We start from the raw sequence: 20,608 nt of genomic DNA, 5'->3' as shown, positions 1-20,608 counted from the left end.
GATGTTACAAGTCTACCCTTCTTAAAAGAGGTTTCGTTCCCGAAACCTAACTACCACCTAAACAAATTCAGGTTAAACATGCACATTTCCTCTTCGACTTCCCATGTAGCATCTGATCCCTTGTGATGCTTCCATTTCACTTTAACTGTTGGAATAATCTTGCAACGAAGATGCTTCTCTTTCCCGTCTACAATCTCCACTGGTTTCTTAATGTAGTTCAATTGCTCATCCACTTCGATGTCTTCTAGTGGCACAAGGGATATGTCATCAGCTAGACATTTTCTCAAGTGAGAAACATGAAACGTAGAGTGAATTCCTTCCAATTCTTCCAACAACTCAAGCTTATAAGCCGCCTCACCCACATGATATATGATTTTAAACGGTCCAATGTACTTCGGGCTTAACTTCTCTATTTTCCTGAAACGGATAATTCCCTTCCAATGCGAAACCTTAAGCATCACGTTGTCACCAATGTTAAACTCAATCAGTTGTCGCCGCTTATAAGCATAGGATTTATGGCGATTTTGAGCAGCTTTCATTCTCTCCTTAATCTGATCTAACCTTGAGGAGGTTTATTGCACAACTTCTAAACTTCCAAGCTCATTCTGGCCAATCACTCCCCAACAAACAAGGCTTCTACAGCGTCTACGGTATAGCATTTCAAATGGCAGCATACCATACTCTAATGGTAGCTGTTGTTGTAAGAAAATTCTTCTAGATGCAAGTGATCATCCCAACTTCCTCCAAAGTCTAACACACAAGCGCAGCATATCCTCAAGGGTTTGGATAATCCTTTTAGACTGCCCATCTGTTTGAGGATGATACGTCGTACTGATGTTCGGTCTTGTTCCCATAGCTTCATGGAACTTCTTCCAAAATCTCGAAGTAAAACGAGTGTCGCTATCAGACACTATCAACAATGGTACTCCATGCTTAGCCACAACCTCACTTATGAACACCTTAACCAACATTTCTAATGAGATAGCCTCTCATACAGGCAGAAAGTGAGCACTTTTCGTTAATCGATCCACAATCACCCAGATGGTATCATGATTTCTAGCTGTACGTGGTAGCTTAGTTATGAAATCCATGGTGATTTGTTCCCATTTTCAATTTGGTATCTTTAATGGCTGCATCTTTCCATACGGGATCTGATATTCAGCCTTGACTTGCAATCAAGTCAAACATTTACTGGCATATTCTACCACTTCACTCTTCATACCCGGCCACTAATAATATTTATTCAAGTATTGATACATCTTGGTGGATCCTATTTGAATCGAGTATCTCGACTTATGAGCTTCGTCTAGGATTCGGCCTCAAAGATCTCCATGGCATGGAATCCACATACAGTCAAATTGCGTCTTTACACTGTGAATGTTATCCATCAACTCACTTTGTTGCCCGAAAATTCTTTCTTTCTTCATTAATCCTTCATCCTTAAGGATTGCTAACTGAGCCTTACTGATTTCTCCAAAGAAATCCGAGTTAATGATCAGCTTATATGACTTCACCGTTGCAATGACTTCCTTGTTCTTACAGCTTAGTGCGTCAGCAACCACGTTAGCCTTATCGAGATAATATTTGATGTCACAATCATAGTCCTTTATCAACTATAACCATCTTCTATGTCTCATATTTAGTCCCTTCTGCTCAAAGAAATACTTTAGACTCTTATGATCTGTATAGATGGTACACCTAGTGCCATACAAGTAGTGTTTCTAAATCTTGAGAGCATGCACTACCGCTGCTAGCTCTAAGTCATGCGTTGGGTACGTACTTTCATGAATCTTCAATTGTCTAGACGCATAAGCTATAACCTTACCTCGTTGCATTAACACGCAACCTAACCCTCGACGCGAAGCATCAGTATAAACTACCAAATCCTCATTACCATCGGGTAGGATAAGGATTGGAGCTTGTGTGAGTCTTTTCTTCAATTCTTCAAAAGCTTCTTCTTGATACTTACCCCAATTGAATACTGCAGCCTTTTGGGTCATACCGGTCAATGGTGCGGCTACGTTGGAGAAGCCTTGAATGTCTCCTACAATAGCCAGCCAACCCTAGGAAGTTGCGCATCTCAATTAGGTTTTGCGGAGTCTTCCAAATCTTTATTGCTTCAATCTTAGATGGGTCTACAATGATCACTTTAGGATTAATTATGCAACCTAGAGACTGTACACTTGCGCAACTAGAATGCACACTTCGAAAACTTGGCATAAAGTTTCTCTTTTTTCAAAATCTCTAACACTTCCCTTAAATGCTCTACATGGTTAGACTCGCTCTTTGAATAAATCAAGATGTCGTCAATGAAAACGATAACTGATTTTTCTAACATCGGCCGACATACTCTATTCATCATATCTATAAATGCTGCTGGAGCATTTGTCAGTCCAAACGACATCACGAGGAACTCGTAGTGTCCATACCGCATCCGAAACGTTGTTTTAGGAATGTCCGTCTCTTTCACTTTCAACTATTCGAGAGAACCAACTAGCACCTTTCAATTGATCGAACAAATCATCAATCCGTAGCAACAGATATCTACTCTTCACTGTAAGTTTGTTCCACTCGCGGTAGTCTATACACATTCTCACACTTCCGTCTATCTTCTTGACAAACAACACCGGCGCACCCCATGGGGAAACACTCGGCCTTATGAAACCTTTATCAAAGAGTTCTTGCAGTTGGGACATCAATTATTTCATTTCGTACGGCGCCAGGCGGTAAGGTGCTTTCGCGATGGGTTACGCTCCTAGTGTTAACTCTATCTGAAATTCTATCTCTTGCTTCAGTGGTAACCCCCAAAGGTCCTCTGGGAACACTTCTGGATAGTCACACACTACAGGAACATCTTTCACTTCTTTCGTCTCGACCATAGCTTTGACAACACACGCCAGGTAAGCACTGCACCCTCACCTTAACAAACCTTCGGCTTTTACCATCGAAATGATGTTAAGCTCTGAACTTTCTTTATCGCCATAAACCATCACCGTACCTCCATCCAAAGACTTTAATATTATCACCTTACTCTTACATACTATCTTAGCCTCGAACTCAGACAGCCAATCCATTCCCAAAACCACATCAACCCTCCTAAGGTCTTTACATACAAGGTAACAGTGAACTCATGTCCCTCTAACTTTATCTTACAATCCTTAACCATTCTCATTATTTTAATAGAGGTTTCACTAGCGGTTTCTACCATAAAGGTTTCAGGAACACGAAAACATTCATGTTAGCTACTTATAAAACGACGTATCTACAAAACTTCTATTCGCACCTGAATCAAACAATGAAGAAGCAGAAATACCGTTTATTAGAAGTGTACATGACACAACTTCCGGAATCTGCTTGGCTTGTTCCTGAGTCAGCATATAGGCTCTGGTCTTAGGCCTAGACTTGTCAGCATCCTTGTTCTCACTTCCTCCAGCTTCACCATCAGTGCATTCCCTTTCCATATGACTCGTCTTACCACACTTGTAACACGCGGGCTTTGCATTGCATTCCTGAGCATAATGGCCCACCTTCCCACACTTATAGCAGGCATTTGACCCCAGCATGCACTCTCCATCATGGGCTTTCCCACATTTATGACAGGTATCATTACCAACACTCCACTTGCACTCACCACTGTGCATCTTACCACACATCTTAAACAACTTTTTCTCCCACACCTTCTGCTTCTTATCTTTAGAGCTCCACAACCGAGCACCGAGTCATTTAGCAGGAGCGACCCACTTTTTCTTTTTCTTCTTTTCCACCTCCACATCATCCACGGCAAGGTCATCGTAGACCATCACTACTGGCTCAACAACATAATCGAAGGTTGCAGGTTTACTAGCCCTGACTAAGGTGCAGACACTTTGTGGAAGTCCTCTTACGTAGCACCTGATTCGCTTCACCTCAGTATCCACCATATCGGGCACTAATCTGGACATGCAGTTGAATTTGTTGGTGTATTCCCGGTGTGTCTTCTTGCCCACCTTCAAGTTCAGAAATTTCAACTCAGCCCTCGCTATCTCTGCATTAGCATAGAAATGCTTCATAACCATCTCTTTCAAATCTTCCCATCTCATAGCCTTAATATCCCTCTAAGTCTTCCTCTGTTCAACATTCTCCCACCAAAAAAGGGCCTTGTCATTAAACGACTGGGTAGCGAATCCCACCGCTTGGTCGGGACGACATTCACTGATTCCGATAACCTTATCCATAGCAGTTATCCATTGGAGAGTAGCGATTGCACCACCCATACTAGTCAGCTTCGGTGGATCACAACCTTTGAACAGGCTATAAGTACACCCACCCTGGCCCTTCTCTTTCTTGTTAACTTTCACAGACTTGACATCGCTTGAGGCAGTCTTTGCGTTCTCATCGTCCCCCTCAGTATCATACTTAGTCTGCTTGGTGGCGTTGGTGTTACCCTCACTTGACTTCCTTGTACTCTTACTCTTACTTCCTGCAGACCTTTCAAGTTGCATATCTTTCACTGCATTAGCCACATCTTGAGCAATGACAGCTTGTATAGCAGGATTAAGCTGAAACCCTTCGTTGTTTCCCAGGTTTCGCGCAGACACGCCATCTTCCTCTCTTGCGTTAGTAACCGGTTCTTCTGAATGTATCGGGTTAACTCGTGGCCTACCACGACGTCCCGTACGACCCCTTGACCAATAGCTTTCCTTACGCCAGCCATTCGTATTCTATAAGAAAAACACAAACGTCATCACTCTAGGAACTATTTAGTACAAGAATAGTTAGGCAAATAGTTAAAAACAGTGGTCAGCTATGATTAACTAATCACATTACTCTTCGTGTCCTATACACTTCCCATTATGACTTCACTTGTACTAGGTTCTACTTTTAAACAGTTAGACAATCAATCAAACATTTCATATAATCACATATTCCTATATCTAGCAATTAAGCTAACCTTCTTACTCACTCTTACATTATGCATCAAATATGCACGTTACTGTTACTGAGCTTGCTTGAGTGAAACATGGCTTTCTAGAACTGGCATCTTCCTTCTATCACTTAGTCTCATTCTCTGTTCGAGTCTAAGTATGTACGATGCTTATTTCTCTCGAACTTATGCTCTAATAACAACTTGTAAGGCCCCGAACCTGGGTGCCCTACACTGGACATTGGATTTACTCATAAATACAGTTCTAAATATCAGAGTGAATTAAAAATTTTCGTGGAATAATTAAATCCTCAACCAGCATTATATAATCTCAACTTAAACAAACATTCAAACATATCTGAAATTCAAAACATAACAAAATAAACATCATAACATATGTTTCACATATGCCACTCTTCAGTCCATGCCATGTGTCTCCCTCAAGTCAACTGCTTCATTCTATTTGCATGTGTGCATACTAACAGTAAGCTACGCTGAGTGAGTTCTAGTTAATCAGGCAATATACATTACGTTCGCATACTTACATATACGTATTCAAAGATACATATTACATACTTAACCTGCTTACTTTTATTTCATACATACATACATACAATCTTACTTTCATACTTTCTTGTTTTAACTTACTAAATACATTCTTAGCTATTTCTATGTTTTAAAGAGCCTTTCACCCTATAAACCTCTCAGATATTATAAGGGTTTGGTCCCTATCAACTAAGATATTATAAATGTCTGATCCCTCATTTCCATACGCTATACAACCTATACATACGCTGCCATACAACCATACTTACATTTCTTCATATACATTCTTTATATGAGTAATCATATAGATATAAACATATTATTAACCTTAATTTCTATATTCATACAACAGTTACATGACACACACTTACTAGTTAAAGTAGGTGTATTAACTTACCACATTAAGTATGCACACAACCACAAAAACATAACAGAGGTAAGGGGCTAGAAACTCACCTAGATATAGTTTCTCTCAAAGCTAATTGTAATACCTCTCTTCAGCTGGGCACGACTAACTGTTTAATAAGTATATGTGTTAATTAACCACTTTTCTATCTAAGTCTTATTACCCAAGCTAGTGAACTAGTTTTGACTTAGTTAAAGGGTTTACCGTCTTCCTTAATCTCACAGCTATGTCAATCGCAATCGCATGGCAATCTGGATCAGATTCTCATGGTAACCTGGACCGCATTCGCATGGCAATCTGGATTGCATTCACATGGCAATCTAGATTGCATTCGCATTACCAAATGAATCGTAAATTAATTACCCAGCGAATCGCAATCGCATTACCAAATGAAGCGCAATCGCATTACCAAATGAATCGCAATCGCATTACTAAACGAATCGCAATCGCATTACCAAATGAATAGCAATCGCATTACCAAATGAATCGCAATCGCATTACCAGTGAATCGCAATCGCATTCTTGCAACTGGAAATCCCATATCAACATATGCAATTTCAAACTAGACTTGATTCCAGTTCTAATCGTATCTTTCCACCATTTACCTTCCCTATTCATTCCTTAAGACCCGTTTTATAGTCATGACGAGTTCTGGGCCATAAAGACCTCATCTGCTTGTTTACACGGTCCGAACATTACCCGTTCATCCCGAATCGCACCCATTAACTCGTTATTAGTAAAGTTTATATATTTCCTACTTGTTATAACCCGATCTATCACCCCATCGATTTTCAAGAAAATCCGACATCAAATACATAACCTTTATCTTAAAACATACCTTAGGGATTTGGTTCGACCTTGGTTTGAACTAGGGTGATGATCTTGGTATGTTTCTTGTTATTTGATGAAGATTGAATCACGAACACACCTTGGTTCGTCTCGGATCTAGATCCGAACGGAATGAAGAATGTTTGTGTATGTTTTGAGTATGTATGGAGGAAAGGATGATGAATGAGGGTTTTAGGGTTTATGGGAGGGTTTAGGGGTTTATATAATATAATCCCATGGACCTTAAGGCCCATAACAATTCCATAATCCATCTTCTATCTCCAAGCCCACCACCCAACTTATTATTATTTAACGTAATTAAACAATAACACTTAATTAAATAAACAAAATTCTTTTATTTATTATTTTAAAAGTCGGATGTTACGTATTCTAATGATGAGTATATAATATATCAACTTCAAATATGATCATAGTTCGTTTACGTGTTTCACATACAACACAATATTTTATACTCACAAAGCATGCCACAACATCAATTCAAGATGAACGTTCAATAATATATGATATCAATCAAGAATGTTTGAATCTAAGTATAAAGATCCATCCGATACAAGAAACATGCAACTCATAAATGCTGAAGAGGGACCGATCGACTCTATCAAGACAAGCAATTTAGATAGTTCGAATACGAGAAGACCACATCAAGATCAACTCAAGCATTTATAATAGAAGATCAAGTTCATATTCAAAGACGTGCATTGGATTGAGGGGGAGCATTATACGCGCTGCATTCTTTTTCCCTTGACTAAGTTTTGTTCCACTAGATTTTCTAGCAAGGTTTTTAATGAGGCATCATAATTGATCCAGTAGTATCAGCTTATTTTATTGGTTTTGAAATACCGATTTAACATCATCCTAAAGTATGATGTTAATGTATATAATGAACGGTAATATGTCTGATGGGAAGTGTTATGAATGATCATAATAGACAGATATAATATGCCATCATTCTCCTATTTAATATTCAACGCCTGCTACAACTAGTATTATTAGTATATATATTTGTATTGTATTGTTGAAGATATATTGTATTGTATTGTTGAAGATATATAAAAATAAAATGTCCTCCTCTCGATTCTCTCTAAACACTGTTTAATTTTTTTACTTAAAAAAATTATTTTAATTTTACTCAAAAAGTTGTAATATACTAGTCTATGTGAAGAATCTTTTAATAAACATAATTTTAGACAATCTCCAACGGTTTTTGATTCAAACCAGCTACATTACTGCCACATCAGCTTTCTTAAAAACCACCTTTTTTACTCCAACAATCACCTTCTCAAACCATCTTTACATTTCCACATCATCACTTACTTTTTTATTTATTTTAAGTAAGAATTTCAAAATACTATAAAATATTTAATTTTTATAATCTTATCTAAATAAATAGCAATATAATAAAAAATTAGTAAAAAGTAGATTAACTAAAATATAACAAATAGATAAAAAAAATTATATAAATTAAAATGACAATTACTCCAACAAAATGAAAGAGAGATAACTTGAAACTTTTGCCTAATAATAAAACATATGAATTATTATTCTTAACCGTCCACAAATGTTCCATTCAATCATTCTAAAGTGCATGATGAGCTTTATTGTTACGTAAATCCGTGAACCGTTTCATGTACCCTTGGAAATCAGATGTTAGTCAATGAAATGACGGTTCATGTGGTTCATCTTCATTATTCGACCAATCTGTTACGGCGGCCCCTGTTATGGATGCTTTTTCTAGGACTTCTTGTCATATTTTTTTATTCGAATTAAGCAATGTAAAATAGATAATAAAATCATTAAAAAACTAGTCGTTAAAAAATTTAACCGTTAAAGTAGTCGTTACATAAAAAATGCCCAAACAAATACATAAATTTTGAAAGAAATATAATATAATATATATATATATGGGGTGAAAGATTGATTTTGAGGGCCCACAATGAAAGGTTTTTGATGGTTTAAAAAACCAAACCTCAAGCCTTGGTTTTTTGTTTCAACCAACTACCCCCCCAATAGTTTGGGTTGGTTTTAAACCAAAATAAACCAACCAATTGGATGGTCTTATAAACCATTATTTATTGAGATTAGTTTTGAAAGCCAAAAACCCTTCCAAACCTCAAGCAACTAACTACTCAAAGTATCCTTCCTCCTCTCCTCATCCTGTTACAACCTCAACCTCAACCTCTCTCTGCTAATGGCGTCTGTTTCCCATCTAACATCCGCCTGTCTTTCCGCCTCAGGTCTTTACCCTTAACAACTATATTAATAATTGTTTCTGTTAGATTAGATGGTTATTTATTTATATTTCAATCAATTGCAGAATCTTGTAGATTATCTCAGACTTTACACCAGAGGCAGGTCAGTTACTTACTTACTTATCTCTGGTCAATTGTTCCCTAGATAAAGTTGTTTGCTTTAAAACAAACTGGGTTTCGGGGATGCACGCATGGTGTTCGACGAAATGTCTTCAATAAAATTAGGGAAAGTTTTGACCAAAATAGTCATAAAATTTTTTCACTTTCTAAACAAGGCATTGCTCGAATAAGTTGCGACACACAAAAGCATGAAAGATTGACCCGTTTTGTGACACGTGTCCTAAACATGCTACAAATGAGCCTAAAGATGAATCATTTGACAAGGAAGGTGCTAAATTGTGCTTCGGCTAAATTGGAGCCGTTCTTCTAGTGTTTAGGCTTCATTGGTGCCCAACTAGTTTAACAATGACTAGTTTTGAATGGGAAAATTCTATGTCTATTTTGAAGATTTTTTGGTCAAAGTTTCTATTTTAGAAATTTTCCCGTAAAAGTATATATTAAATATCTTGTTAATTTTTTTTATCATTGTTTGAAGAAACTTAATTTTTGATACAGAGACGATGTACTAGAAAACCTGGTCCTGTGAGAATATCAGCCAGCATCGATTTAAAGCCGCCTCCTTATGCATTGGTACGAGTAATATATAGCTCAAAACTGTAATATGACTTAAATAATTTGATAATTTCTTGTTACGTGTTATGTAGAATGCTTTAGAACCGCATATGAGCAAAGAAACATTGGAATATCATTGGGGAAAACACCACAGAGGTTATGTCAACAATCTAAACAAGCAAATTGAGGGAACCGAGTTAGATGAAATGCCATTAGAAAGCATAATAGCAGCTTCATATAACAAGGGCGATATTCTCCCCGCCTTCAACAACGCTGCACAGGTTTGGAACCATGAGTTTTTCTGGGAATCTATGAAACCGGGTGGCGGTGGAAAGCCTTATGGTGAACTTTTGGAATTAATAAACCGAGATTTTGGCTCTTTTGAAGGCTTGATTCATGAGTTTAAGTTAGCAGCCACTAATCAGTTTGGTTCGGGTTGGGCTTGGCTTGTATGTAAGTGTTTGGTAGACCAGATTCATAACTGAAAATTGGAAATAATATTGATCAGTTTTTTGGAAAACGATATTTATCTATGTGTTCTTTTTTTGCAGATAAAGAGCATAAACTTGACGTACCAAATGCTAGGAATCCACGGCCCTCGGAAGAGGACAAGAAGCTTGTTGTGGTTAAGAGCCCAAATGCGATTAATCCTCTTGTATGGGAGTACCATGTGAGTGGATGATTATGTTCTTTTTGTCATCTTGGTTTCAAGTGAATTGATAATTTATTGTTTTTGTTTGTATTAATTTTTGACTGGTTTGTATTTCTTTGGATTTGCAGCCGCTACTCACCTTAGATGTTTGGGAGGTAACGTTTCTTTGCTTATTTTCAGTTTCCACAATAAATAAACTTTATGTGTGACATATTTACTAACTTAGTTTTGAATCTGAATTGTGTTTGCAGCATGCCTACTACCTAGATTATGAGGTAAGAACTTGCTAATTTAATACAGGAAACCAATATTCAAGCAATCCCTTTGGTGCATTACATCGCGCGCGCACAAAAACACACACACACAATTGCCCTTGAAAATTTAGGGACTAGATCTGTAAGCATTACAGCATAGAGATCAAATCTATAATAGTCCCCAAACCACAGAGACCATCTGTGTAATTTACTGTTTAAGAAATCTTAAGATCGTTTATTTACCCCTCTTTTGTATGGCACATTTTCACTGTCCATACATCTAAAAGTAATACATTGGTTCGAATTTATTAGCTAAAGTTTATTTTCGAAACTTAATTACAAAAACAATTTCCAAAAATTACTTATAATTTATAAAAGAACAATTTGTCATACTTCAAGTTTTAATGCCTAACTTAAAAAAATCCATTTTGGTCAATTTATCTCGGATCCTTAAATAATGAGAATTTGTGAAACACTTAAAAGAACCATTACCACAAAATCAAACAGCTAAAACACATCCAAACGCCATGATTATTATTATTATTCAGCATCACATAATCAGTTTCAAAATGCATGCTCAAACACTGTCATTCATCATACGGTATAAAGAAAGCAACCCTTTAGCCTGTCATATTATGGTATGTGAATGCTTAATGTGTATCATATTACAGAATCGTAGGACCGATTACATATCAACTTTCCTCAATAAGCTTGTATCATGGGAGACGGTGAGTTCGAGGCTGGAAGCAGCCAAGGTGTTAGTAGCAGAGAGGGAAAGAGAAATGGAGGAAATTGATGCAATTGATGACATGGACACAATAGAACCCGAGGATGCAGATATGTACTTTGGAAGTGATGCTGATGATTTTCCCGAGGAGGATGAAGAAGAATGATTGATTTTGGTGTTGATAAGTGTAGGTTTGTATCAAGACTCGGACAAGACGTGAAGTTATCAGATAGGTGAATGACTGAGTTAATTGTTATTGTTTATTTAGTAAGTTTTGTCAAAATAGTAGCATGTCTGTAATGCTTATAGTTAGATATGTTAGACGTTGTATTTAACAAGTATTAGAAGTTTGAAATGGGAAAAGAGTCCAATTATAGACGTTTAAAAGTTAGTTATTGGTGCGAACTCACTGTGTAAACGTATGGCTGTTAACAAGATGAGTTCAGTCGGAGTGTCTATCTTCTAGCTCCTTGTTTAAAGCTCGAGCTGTGCTCATGCTTGGCTTATTTATTAGTAGTTTTTTAACTTTTGTTTATTGCTGTAACTTTATACAAATAACAGATATATGTAACTTTTTTTTATCATGATCATGCATGATATTATTTAATATTATATATTGAATAAACTTATTATATTTACGCAAATAATAATAGCCTAATTAAGATAAAAAAAAAACTAATGAATAACATGCATAAAACTTGAGTTGGGTTTTTATAAAATAGGCTCCACTCTTTAAATAATGTACACCAATTTCACCAACTTTTAACACTGTTTTTGGCTGTTTAAAGGTTATGTGAATTTATAAAATCGCACCCTTTTAGTCTCCATGTTTACGCTGTTTCTTTTGGCTGTTTAAGAGGTTAAGGCAATAAGGCTGCACACAAACTACTAGTTGCGGTGTGTATTGCCAAAACAAACGACGTTTAGAACAAAACACGTTAACACCATAGAATTACATAATCAAACAAAACAATGTCTAAATCGACACCCAGGTTCTTTTCCAAGTTAAAACCGCCACAAACAATCGTCTCTTAACTCACAGATTAAAAAAAAAAGGACTAACTGAAAACAAGCAACAAGATCTCATTCCCATGAAGACTTGGGCGCTTTAGCAATATCATTCTCGATCCATTTTTGAAGTTGCTTGATAACAAAGAAGTACTGCAAAAGGATACAGATACGTACAGCAATCAAATGACAAATATACAGAACAATAATAGCAAAGAAACTTAAGAAAAATAAAAAGCCCAAAAAATCATATTATACATTAGCTAAATATGGTTTCGACATGCCACATGGGTAAAAAGTTGCAAAAACCCCTGCTATATCATCCAACCATTATAGAACATCCAAATGTGTATCTAGTTTCATTTATACCAAAAAAATGAGTATTAAAGTTTTAGAAACAACAAAAATTCCCTTACCTAGTTTTCTTATAGTAAAGTGAAAATGATCAAACAATCAAAACATTAAAGATATAATGTGTAGTCAGTCATATTATAAACGAATTTGATGCATACTGAATAGCTGCATGTCCTCCTTACATGATTAAACTATTATTGAAACTATACTTTTTGTAATCATATTAGACACCAACTAAACAAAAATTTATTAAAATTTGGAGGAAAAAATGTTCAGGCCAACCCAACCCGGCCCATACTGAAGACTCTTAAGGAAAACAGAAACGGATTTAATAGCTTACCTGGAATCCTAAAATGAGAGGAATGAATTTTTTCCCTCTGTCGTTTGCATTGGGACCATCAATCAACTTTTGGTCAACCAAGATGCTTTGGCTTTCGTTTGTAGCAACTTTTGTGATGGTTTCAACAACTTTGGGAATCCAAACCGTTCCATTCGGGAGAATCTAATGCAACACAAAAATAAATAAAAAAACTAGAAAAAATATAACATAAAAGCATGTTGCCTGAGTTAAACATGATAACTAACCTTTTCTCCGTTGTCATTTTTACTACACCTGCTGCTGTTCTCAACCAACACAACAGGAATTGAATCATCCTACAAAATGCACCCACAACACTCAGAATGCACACAATAATAAAAATAAAAATTCGACTTCCTGTAGTCAAGATGAGGTTTTTAACCAGGGTTATGTGATATTCCTACAAAACCTCAGAAGAAAACGATGCAAGGGTTGCAAACTAGGGTCAAAGTCAAGCCTATGAGTTTTGGATTACAAACATGATTTAAGGGTCGTATCAGCAATTTAACAATGAACAAAAAAAAAGATATCGCAATTGTATCCACGACGAAGCTAGAAAAACAACAATTCAAATGGGTTGAATCAATCAAACAAGTCAAAAGTTGACCAAAATGTTCTTAATTGCTAAAGACATCCTAAATCGTTTTAGTTAAACAAAATCAGATTGTTATTTTTGCCAAACAGTCATTTTAATCGTTTTTTAGGTTTTCACTTTATAATATAATTCATAATTCAAAAAAAAGGGCAAAAAAACCTTGACAGGTTACCCAAACCAATTCAAACGAGTTGACTCCGTCAAACAGGTCAAAAGTTAAACCAAAATGTCTGTACTTCTTAAAACCTCCTAAACCATTTTTAAACAAAATTGGTTCAATTGAAACAAAATGCAAAATATCCCTTTTAAATTTCACCAAGAATGATAATTTAACAGAACTTATAACTAATTTGTACCTGAAGTTCATGTCTCTTCAACCGAGCACCAGAGTCAATAACTTTAAGGACAGCCTCTGATCTTCTTGCAAAAAAGTCATCATAACTAAGACAATCGGGTGGTGTAAGTTGAGCATGTGATAACACTACAACTGCTTTCCGCCATATTTCTTTGCCAAAACTCTCGGTTATTGCCTTGACAATTTGTTTGTCCAAGTTATCCACTCTATAGGAATCCAATCGGTCAACATATAACAGCACATCTATTGTTTTGTTCAACAGAAACCTGCTCAAAGTCAAACAACCTCATAATCACAAATCATTGAAATATCCCATTGGCATACCCAACGCTCAATGTAGAAAAAGAAAAAATTAAACTTTATAATCAAGCTTGCGATAAAGAACTACGAAGCAACAGCTTATAGTCGGTTTTTGGATTTTTGGTTTCGATTTCTTAGGTTTCGGTTTTCACAACGGGTTCAGTTTGGTTTTTACCATTTGAGCTTGAAAATGTTGGACCCAAAAAAAAAGGTTAAAAATAATAAAATCGGGCCTGAAATTTTAGGCCTGCATTTTTTTTTTTTTGTTAATTAACAGGTTAGATTGTTATTTCACATTTTGAGTTTTGAATGTAAAATTTTTGGACATCCATTATTACATTCTTTTAAGATACTTAAAATTGGTTTTTTCAGTCTGGTTTTTTCAGTTGTTGGTTGATAGCAAAACCGAAAAACAGTATTTAAGTAACATAAAACCAAACCACAGACTTTTACTCGATTCGATTATTTCGGTTCAGTTACGTTGGTTACTCCGGTTACAGTTAGGTTATTTCGGTTTCATGCACACCCCTAATTTTTAATGCATACAACCACCAAACTTGTTTATTCAAACAATAAGACAGTTACCATAACAATCTTATTTGAAACATTAACTAACTATTAAAAACCCAAAGTCGGACAAAGGTGTTTGCAGGTCAACCCAATCCGGCCCGTTTCAACCGGTACTAAAGTTGACCTGTTTTGAGCCGTTAGCAAGTACAAAAACTCAATAACAGACCTTTTGATGAGTTGCAGGGCCTGATCATTAACATATCCGCCTTCAACAATGCCGGGTGTGTCGATGATGTTCAATGTGAACCCGGACCGTTCACGTGAAGCCATCACGGGTCGTGGTACATCTGACTACAAATATTAAATGAATATATCAAATCAAAAGGTTAGTAATTGAAACTCACTTGAACATCATCATTCTACAACTATAAAGTTTTAATAGGTACCTGAAATGCACTGACTGCAACTACACGTTCCCCGAGAATGGAGTTCACGGTTGAAGATTTCCCGACACCACCCTTCCCCATTACAAGAATTGTCAAACTGCCCCTTGACTGTGATAAAGCATAACCGTACAATTAAACAAGCTGTAAAGTTTGATGAAACTGCAGTGTTTCATTTGCCAAACAAGTTAAGGTTGTAGATAGGGATGTAAACGAACCAACGCTCAGCAAACCATTCTTTCATTTAATAAACGAACAAATCTGAACAGGAAATTCCATTCGATTAACTAAATGAACGAACATGAACAAAGGTGGCATTCGTTCATCTATGTTCTTGAACGTTCAGTAATGTGTTTGTTAATGTTCGTTCTTTTACGTTTCTTCATGTTTGTTTGTTTGTGTTCATTCAATAAATGATTAATGGCTTTTATATATTATAGTTTTTAGTTTATTATCCAAACATTTAAACTTTTTATATTTTTTAATTTTTATTATTTTACTAACTTAACCACCACCAACCTTTGCTTATGATCGTAAGGGTTGTTTATGCTAGTATATATGTTCGCATAAGTACGTTTGTGTTCATTTATGTTCATAAGGGTTCTTTTGAAATCTTAACAAACAAACGAAACAAGTCCATGTCTTTAACAAACAAACACGAAGATGAATTTTCGTTCTCCGTTTGTCCGATAAAAGCTTAAAGAACGAACACGAACAAGGCCTAATCCGGTTCGTTTCGGTTGTTTTACAGCCCTAGGTGTAGATGTATAAATTTTATCCAGGTAATTGAAAAGGATGGCAAAATGGCAAGTTTAAGTTGGTCAGGTAATGGGACAATTTCTTTTCGTTGTTTTGAGATTTACAAACAAAATAATGTGTTAAATATGATTAAAAAGACTAATTACATTTATGCATTTTAGTACATTTCGTATGACATTCGATTTGTTTGGCCTTAACCCAAATTCTTTTCGGTTAAATCTTTTGGATTAACCTTTTTGACACATTAGAAATTGAATATTTCCAAAAAATTAAAAGTTGCATATTCAACTGGATGCTTGATTCTTTGAACAACAGATTATAAATCTTAGTTTTTCAATTTTCACTGCAAGCTATAACCAGGGTTCTTGTAAAAGTACTATAAACAGACCAAAATCTACTTAAACCCTATATTTTTCTTATCAAGCCAATAACAAAGAATATAAAGAACATTAAGAAACTAAATATCACCTTCTCCTTTAGTGTTCCCAGTATTTCTAGCAACTTGGTCTGTGTAGCAAGCGGAAACTGCTGAATCCCAGTCCATTCTCGAGCCATCGAACCTAAAATAACAACTCACATGAACAAAGCCTAAATTCAGAAACACATTCACATTCTAACCATATAAATAACACAACAAACATATGCGGTAAAAAACCGATATATGAGAAATAGGTTATGGCAGTGGAATATCGGTAATTTTAATATCATGCAGAATTTAAATATATAGCAACTTAACACTAACAAGTTCTTACTTAAGACTTAAAACAGTAACAGTTGACAATTAAGAGTTAAAACACTAATAGCAGCAAAGACCAACGGTCTGTGAATATCGCCGATAGCTAATCCAAAGTAAAGTAAATTCCATCAAACAAAAGAAAAGCAAATAAAGTATAATTCAACCCTAAAATTGAAAAACCTAACCACATTTCTCACCAAACCTGTTACACAAGCAACCAGATGTAAATCCATTAAATAAAATCCTACATATAAGTAACCACGAAACAAAACTATAGCATTTTCTAAGATAAATCTTGTATTATTATTATTATTATTATTATTATCGAATATTAAGTTTACCGGAACGAGGGAGTAAATGTAAATAACTTTTAATTGGCGGAAAATAAAATTGATAAGAAGAAGACGATGGTTTTGGATCTTACCTTTGTTGTTGGTAACAATTTGATTGAAACCCTAAGTTTCGTTTGATAAACAAAATTGCAAGAGGAAGGGTGGGTTTCAATTCAAGCAGTGCGTTCTTTTTTGTATTCAACTATACTATACCCAGCGACACAAGGGTTTTTGCACTTTGGATCAATTGCACCAATTCTCCTTCTTCTATGTCTTCAATTACATATTTGCTTACTAAACTCTTTTTAAACAAGCTTCAACAGGGGGGCATACGAAAATGCGTATTAAAAAATTCAAAAACGGAGGGGGCCGACCTCAAATTTTGGCCGGAAACGTGTATATTTACACTACGTGTAAAAATTTTCGGACGAAGACCGGGTGAATTTACACTACTGCGCATAAAAACGGAGGGGCCAAGGGCCTAAGAATGCTTCACCAATGAATTAAACTATTACCGAATATTTATATAAATAATCATTATAAGGTTATCTCAAACGTTGCAAACAGAAAAACAAGTCTCCTCTGTCTCAATCCTTGTTTATACCAACTCGTAGAGAAATATTTCACTATCTCTCTCGTCGCGACGGACTTGCACGTCTTCCTTAATGTTGGAGATGGTTTGAATTCTCTTACTTTATTTTGTATATAGGCAACGGTTTTTTTATTCTATTTTTTAAATTTTAATAAGTTTTCACTTTAAAAGTTAAATTAGACTAAACAAATATATCAAGTAAAATTTCACTTATTACATAGCTAAAGTTAAATCAGAATATTAACAAATAATGATGTTAAAATAGCGTTGGTATTTCTTTTATGATTAATATCATTATTGCATATGTGGAATGATGACTTGTTCCATAATCTCACCTTTTGTAGTTTTAACTTTTAACAACATAGAGCAATACTTTATAAGTTGATATACAATTTGTGGGGTGTTTTCCTTCATTAGTGTAAAGATGGAAAGAGCTAGCATTGTAAAAGAATCACAATCTTTTTAACAGGAAGAGTAAATTAAAAACTATTGATAATTCAAATTTTCCACACCTTAATGGGAAGAGCAAATTAAAGACTACTGATAATTTGTCTAGCTTTCTTTGTTTTGTTCATGAAATCGGCCGTTTAGAAATAGATAAACTGGAAGCAAAAGAGCATAATCCATATGTGATTATAAAAACTTATGTAACTAACAACATTTCTAACAAATATAAAAAGGTAGCATAGATCAGCACAGATTTACATGTAACAACTGGGAATGTATATGTTACAACTCCATAGCTTTTCGGTGTCAAGGAAGCTTGCTCTCATTCGTCTTGCTCACCCTAAATGCTGAAATAGAGAAGAATGACCTTGTTCCTGAAAACATACATACTAAAATTTTTTGAATTTGAGTCGTTTGACCCGTTTAGTAATTTTGACCCATTAGATAAAAAAAACATAACAGTTTTGGCCCATTTATAACAATTACAGAAACTTTACCTTTTTTCGAATTCAGGGAAGCAGAGACATGATCCTCAGGTACCTTCAAATGATTCTGTGATGTAACTGCATGAATAATCATACTCAGTAGCAAGCACAAGAAATAAATATGAACTCTTTTCATAATATTAATTCTTTTTCAAAATGTTGAGAGCTGTTATTATTACCTTTAGATTCTGCACCATCATCATCTGCTTCCAACAATGCTGACTCCGCTTTACTTTTTCTAGCAAACTTCAAGAGTCGTTTAAACCCTTTCGGTGAATCTTTTTGGTACACCAACAAAGGCGGTTGCTCTGCATTACCCCACTCGCTAACTTCAGCTTGTTCATTGTTCTCTTCTAGAAGCATCCGAGACAAAGACCGACGAACACGTGGGCTTGACGAACCGCCAGCTAGCACCACAACTTTGACCGGAGACTCACTCTGCAACAAGCATGGAATAACAATCTCTTCCTCATTATTATTAACCTGTTCATCTTCTACTTCCACCCAAGCAATTGGAGATATCAAAATTGGTTCATCACACTTTATGGGGCCCGGCCTCGGGCCTGGGCTAAGGCTAACCACCTGGGATTTACATTTTTCCTCATTATTATCATCTGGTTCATCTTCCACTTCTTCCACCCAAGCAGTTGGAGATATCATCATTGGTTCCTCACACTTTATGGGCCTCGGGTTTGGGCTCGGGCCTGGGCTAAAGTTAACCACCTGGGGTTTACATTTTTCCTCATTATGATTATATGATTGATCTTCCACTTCTTCCACCCAAGCAGTTGGAGAAATCATCACTGATTCTTCACACTTTGTGGGCCCCGGGCCAGGGCTTGGGACCGGGGTGGGGCTGGGGCTAGGGCTGACCACCTCGGGTTCACATTTTTTCTCATTTTCACTTATATCAATAGCCATGACTACCTCGTTTTCCTCGCTGTGGATCAAACTTCTAGAAGCTTCCTCGGGCTGGTCAACGACCTTTGGCTTGACCACAACTTGGCCCACCCCAGGTCCAATCCCAGAGCCCTTACGAAGAAACGGTTTAGTTTCCAGCGGAACCACACTACTTTTCTTAGTAACCTTGTTAAACCTCGGTTTAACTTTAACCTCAGGAGTCTGGTCAACTTTTGTTTTTGTTGTCTTGACGCTTTTTGTGACCGTTGACTGCGTGTTCTGATTGATGTTTTTAAGGTGTCTATTACCTTCTGGTGGTGTTGACTTCAGAGTTTTTAACTGTGATTTCTCGGTTTTTGTGTTCGATCCAACCGGTTTAGAAGAAGTAGGACCGGTTGGAGTTCTTGGTGATGGTGTTGATGACCATGATTTGCGTGTAACCAGTAAAGAAGATGGTTTAGCTGCCGGTTTTTTCAAAACAGAAGGTTTAGTTAAAGCTTCCTTTTTTGAATTCATTAATGGAGTCAACTTCTTTTGAGTGTTCTTTGCAGAAGCTTCTAATTTGAGCTTTTCATCCTTTTTTTGCTTGGTAATATTATTGTTGACCGGTTTATTCTTATCTTCCATCATTTTCATGAACAATTCATTCAGTTTTTCTTCGTTTTGTTCACTCCATTTGATTGATTCTGGATGTTTTTCACAGCTTTCTTCTCTTTCAGGTGAGTGTGGCTTAATGTTTTCTGTACTCACATTGGGAGCGGGTTCAGGTTCGGGTTTGGGGTTGGGTTTAGGTGCTACATTTTCACTCATTCCTGAACTCCATCTTCTCAGTACAGCTTTATTTGATCCAACGGTTATATTGAACAGTTTCTTAGTATGTGGAATGTGCACTTTTTGGTCTCTTTGTTTGCTTTCAAATAAACTGATTTTATCTTGAACACTCATTCTCAGTACATTTTTCGTATTGTCATCCTCATCACTGCTGTTGCCAGCTGGACATTTCTGAAATGATAGTTTTTCTCTGATGGGAAAATGGTTGAGGCTCTTAATTGTTAGTGAAGGTGCTCTGTGTGATCCTGATCGTCCAATTTGGATTCGGCGCATTGGAGATGCTGATCTTCTAGGTGTTGTGGATCTTCTAGCAGCACGACATCTGTCAATGGATGGTTGGTCATC

General features: G+C 36.2%; 3 protein-coding genes across 3 annotated transcripts; 1 reads left to right on the top strand and 2 right to left on the bottom strand.

The window, feature by feature from the left end:
* The first annotated feature begins 9,569 nt into the window (after positions 1–9,569).
* On the top strand, positions 9,570–11,560 carry LOC143600169 (superoxide dismutase [Fe], chloroplastic-like). The gene is made up of 6 exons (XM_077077932.1): positions 9,570–9,643; positions 9,718–10,078; positions 10,177–10,295; positions 10,406–10,432; positions 10,529–10,552; positions 11,203–11,560. Exons 2-6 carry the CDS (start codon positions 9,736–9,738, stop codon positions 11,422–11,424), a joined length of 735 nt encoding a protein of 244 aa, XP_076934047.1. The 5' UTR covers positions 9,570–9,643; positions 9,718–9,735; the 3' UTR covers positions 11,425–11,560.
* Positions 11,561–12,180: 620 nt separating this feature from the next.
* On the bottom strand, positions 12,181–16,498 carry LOC143600166 (translocase of chloroplast 34-like). Its single transcript, XM_077077930.1, has 7 exons — positions 16,409–16,498; positions 15,185–15,292; positions 14,965–15,089; positions 13,930–14,194; positions 13,206–13,274; positions 12,961–13,122; positions 12,181–12,419 (listed from the first exon to the last, which is right to left on the bottom strand). Exons 1-7 carry the CDS (start codon positions 16,493–16,495, stop codon positions 12,342–12,344), a joined length of 894 nt encoding a protein of 297 aa, XP_076934045.1. The 5' UTR covers positions 16,496–16,498; the 3' UTR covers positions 12,181–12,341.
* A 1,740-nt stretch (positions 16,499–18,238) lies between these two features.
* Positions 18,239–20,598, bottom strand: LOC143600165 (uncharacterized). Its single transcript, XM_077077929.1, has 3 exons — positions 18,712–20,598; positions 18,545–18,610; positions 18,239–18,421 (listed from the first exon to the last, which is right to left on the bottom strand). The coding sequence occupies exons 1-3, from the start codon at positions 20,534–20,536 to the stop codon at positions 18,354–18,356; spliced, it is 1,959 nt and encodes a 652-aa protein (XP_076934044.1). The 5' UTR covers positions 20,537–20,598; the 3' UTR covers positions 18,239–18,353.
* Positions 20,599–20,608: the final 10 nt, after the last annotated feature.

The sequence above is a fragment of the Bidens hawaiensis genome, unplaced genomic scaffold (genome assembly GCF_021521415.1).
Source record: "Bidens hawaiensis isolate Kalapana, Puna unplaced genomic scaffold, B.hawaiensis_p1.1 tig00053595_1, whole genome shotgun sequence".
Classification (NCBI taxonomy): Eukaryota; Viridiplantae; Streptophyta; class Magnoliopsida; order Asterales; family Asteraceae; genus Bidens; species Bidens hawaiensis.
The sequence above is the reverse complement of the archived record's forward strand: the minus strand, read 5'-3'. Positions and strand labels throughout refer to the sequence as shown.

Bases quoted from the DNA above. Each gene is read 5' to 3' on its own strand.
- LOC143600165 (XM_077077929.1), bottom strand. From the start codon at position 20,536: ATGCGCCGAATCCAAATTGGACGATCAGGATCACACAGAGCACCTTCA. The intron at 18,611-18,711 runs GTAATAATAACA...TTATTCATGCAG, and splicing joins TGATGGTGCAGAATCTAAAG to TTACATCACAGAATCATTTG. The intron at 18,422-18,544 runs GTAAAGTTTCTG...GTATGTTTTCAG, and splicing joins TTCCCTGAATTCGAAAAAAG to GAACAAGGTCATTCTTCTCT.
- LOC143600166 (XM_077077930.1), bottom strand. From the start codon at position 16,495: ATGGCTCGAGAATGGACTGGGATTCAGCAGTTTCCGCTTGCTACACAG. The intron at 15,090-15,184 runs GTACCTATTAAA...TAATATTTGTAG, and splicing joins TTGCAGTCAGTGCATTTCAG to TCAGATGTACCACGACCCGT. The intron at 14,195-14,964 runs GTCTGTTATTGA...GACTTTGAGCAG, and splicing joins GCCCTGCAACTCATCAAAAG to GTTTCTGTTGAACAAAACAA.
- LOC143600169 (XM_077077932.1), top strand. From the start codon at position 9,736: ATGAGCAAAGAAACATTGGAATATCATTGGGGAAAACACCACAGAGGT. The intron at 10,079-10,176 runs GTAAGTGTTTGG...CTTTTTTTGCAG, and splicing joins GGGTTGGGCTTGGCTTGTAT to ATAAAGAGCATAAACTTGAC. The intron at 10,553-11,202 runs GTAAGAACTTGC...ATCATATTACAG, and splicing joins CCTACTACCTAGATTATGAG to AATCGTAGGACCGATTACAT.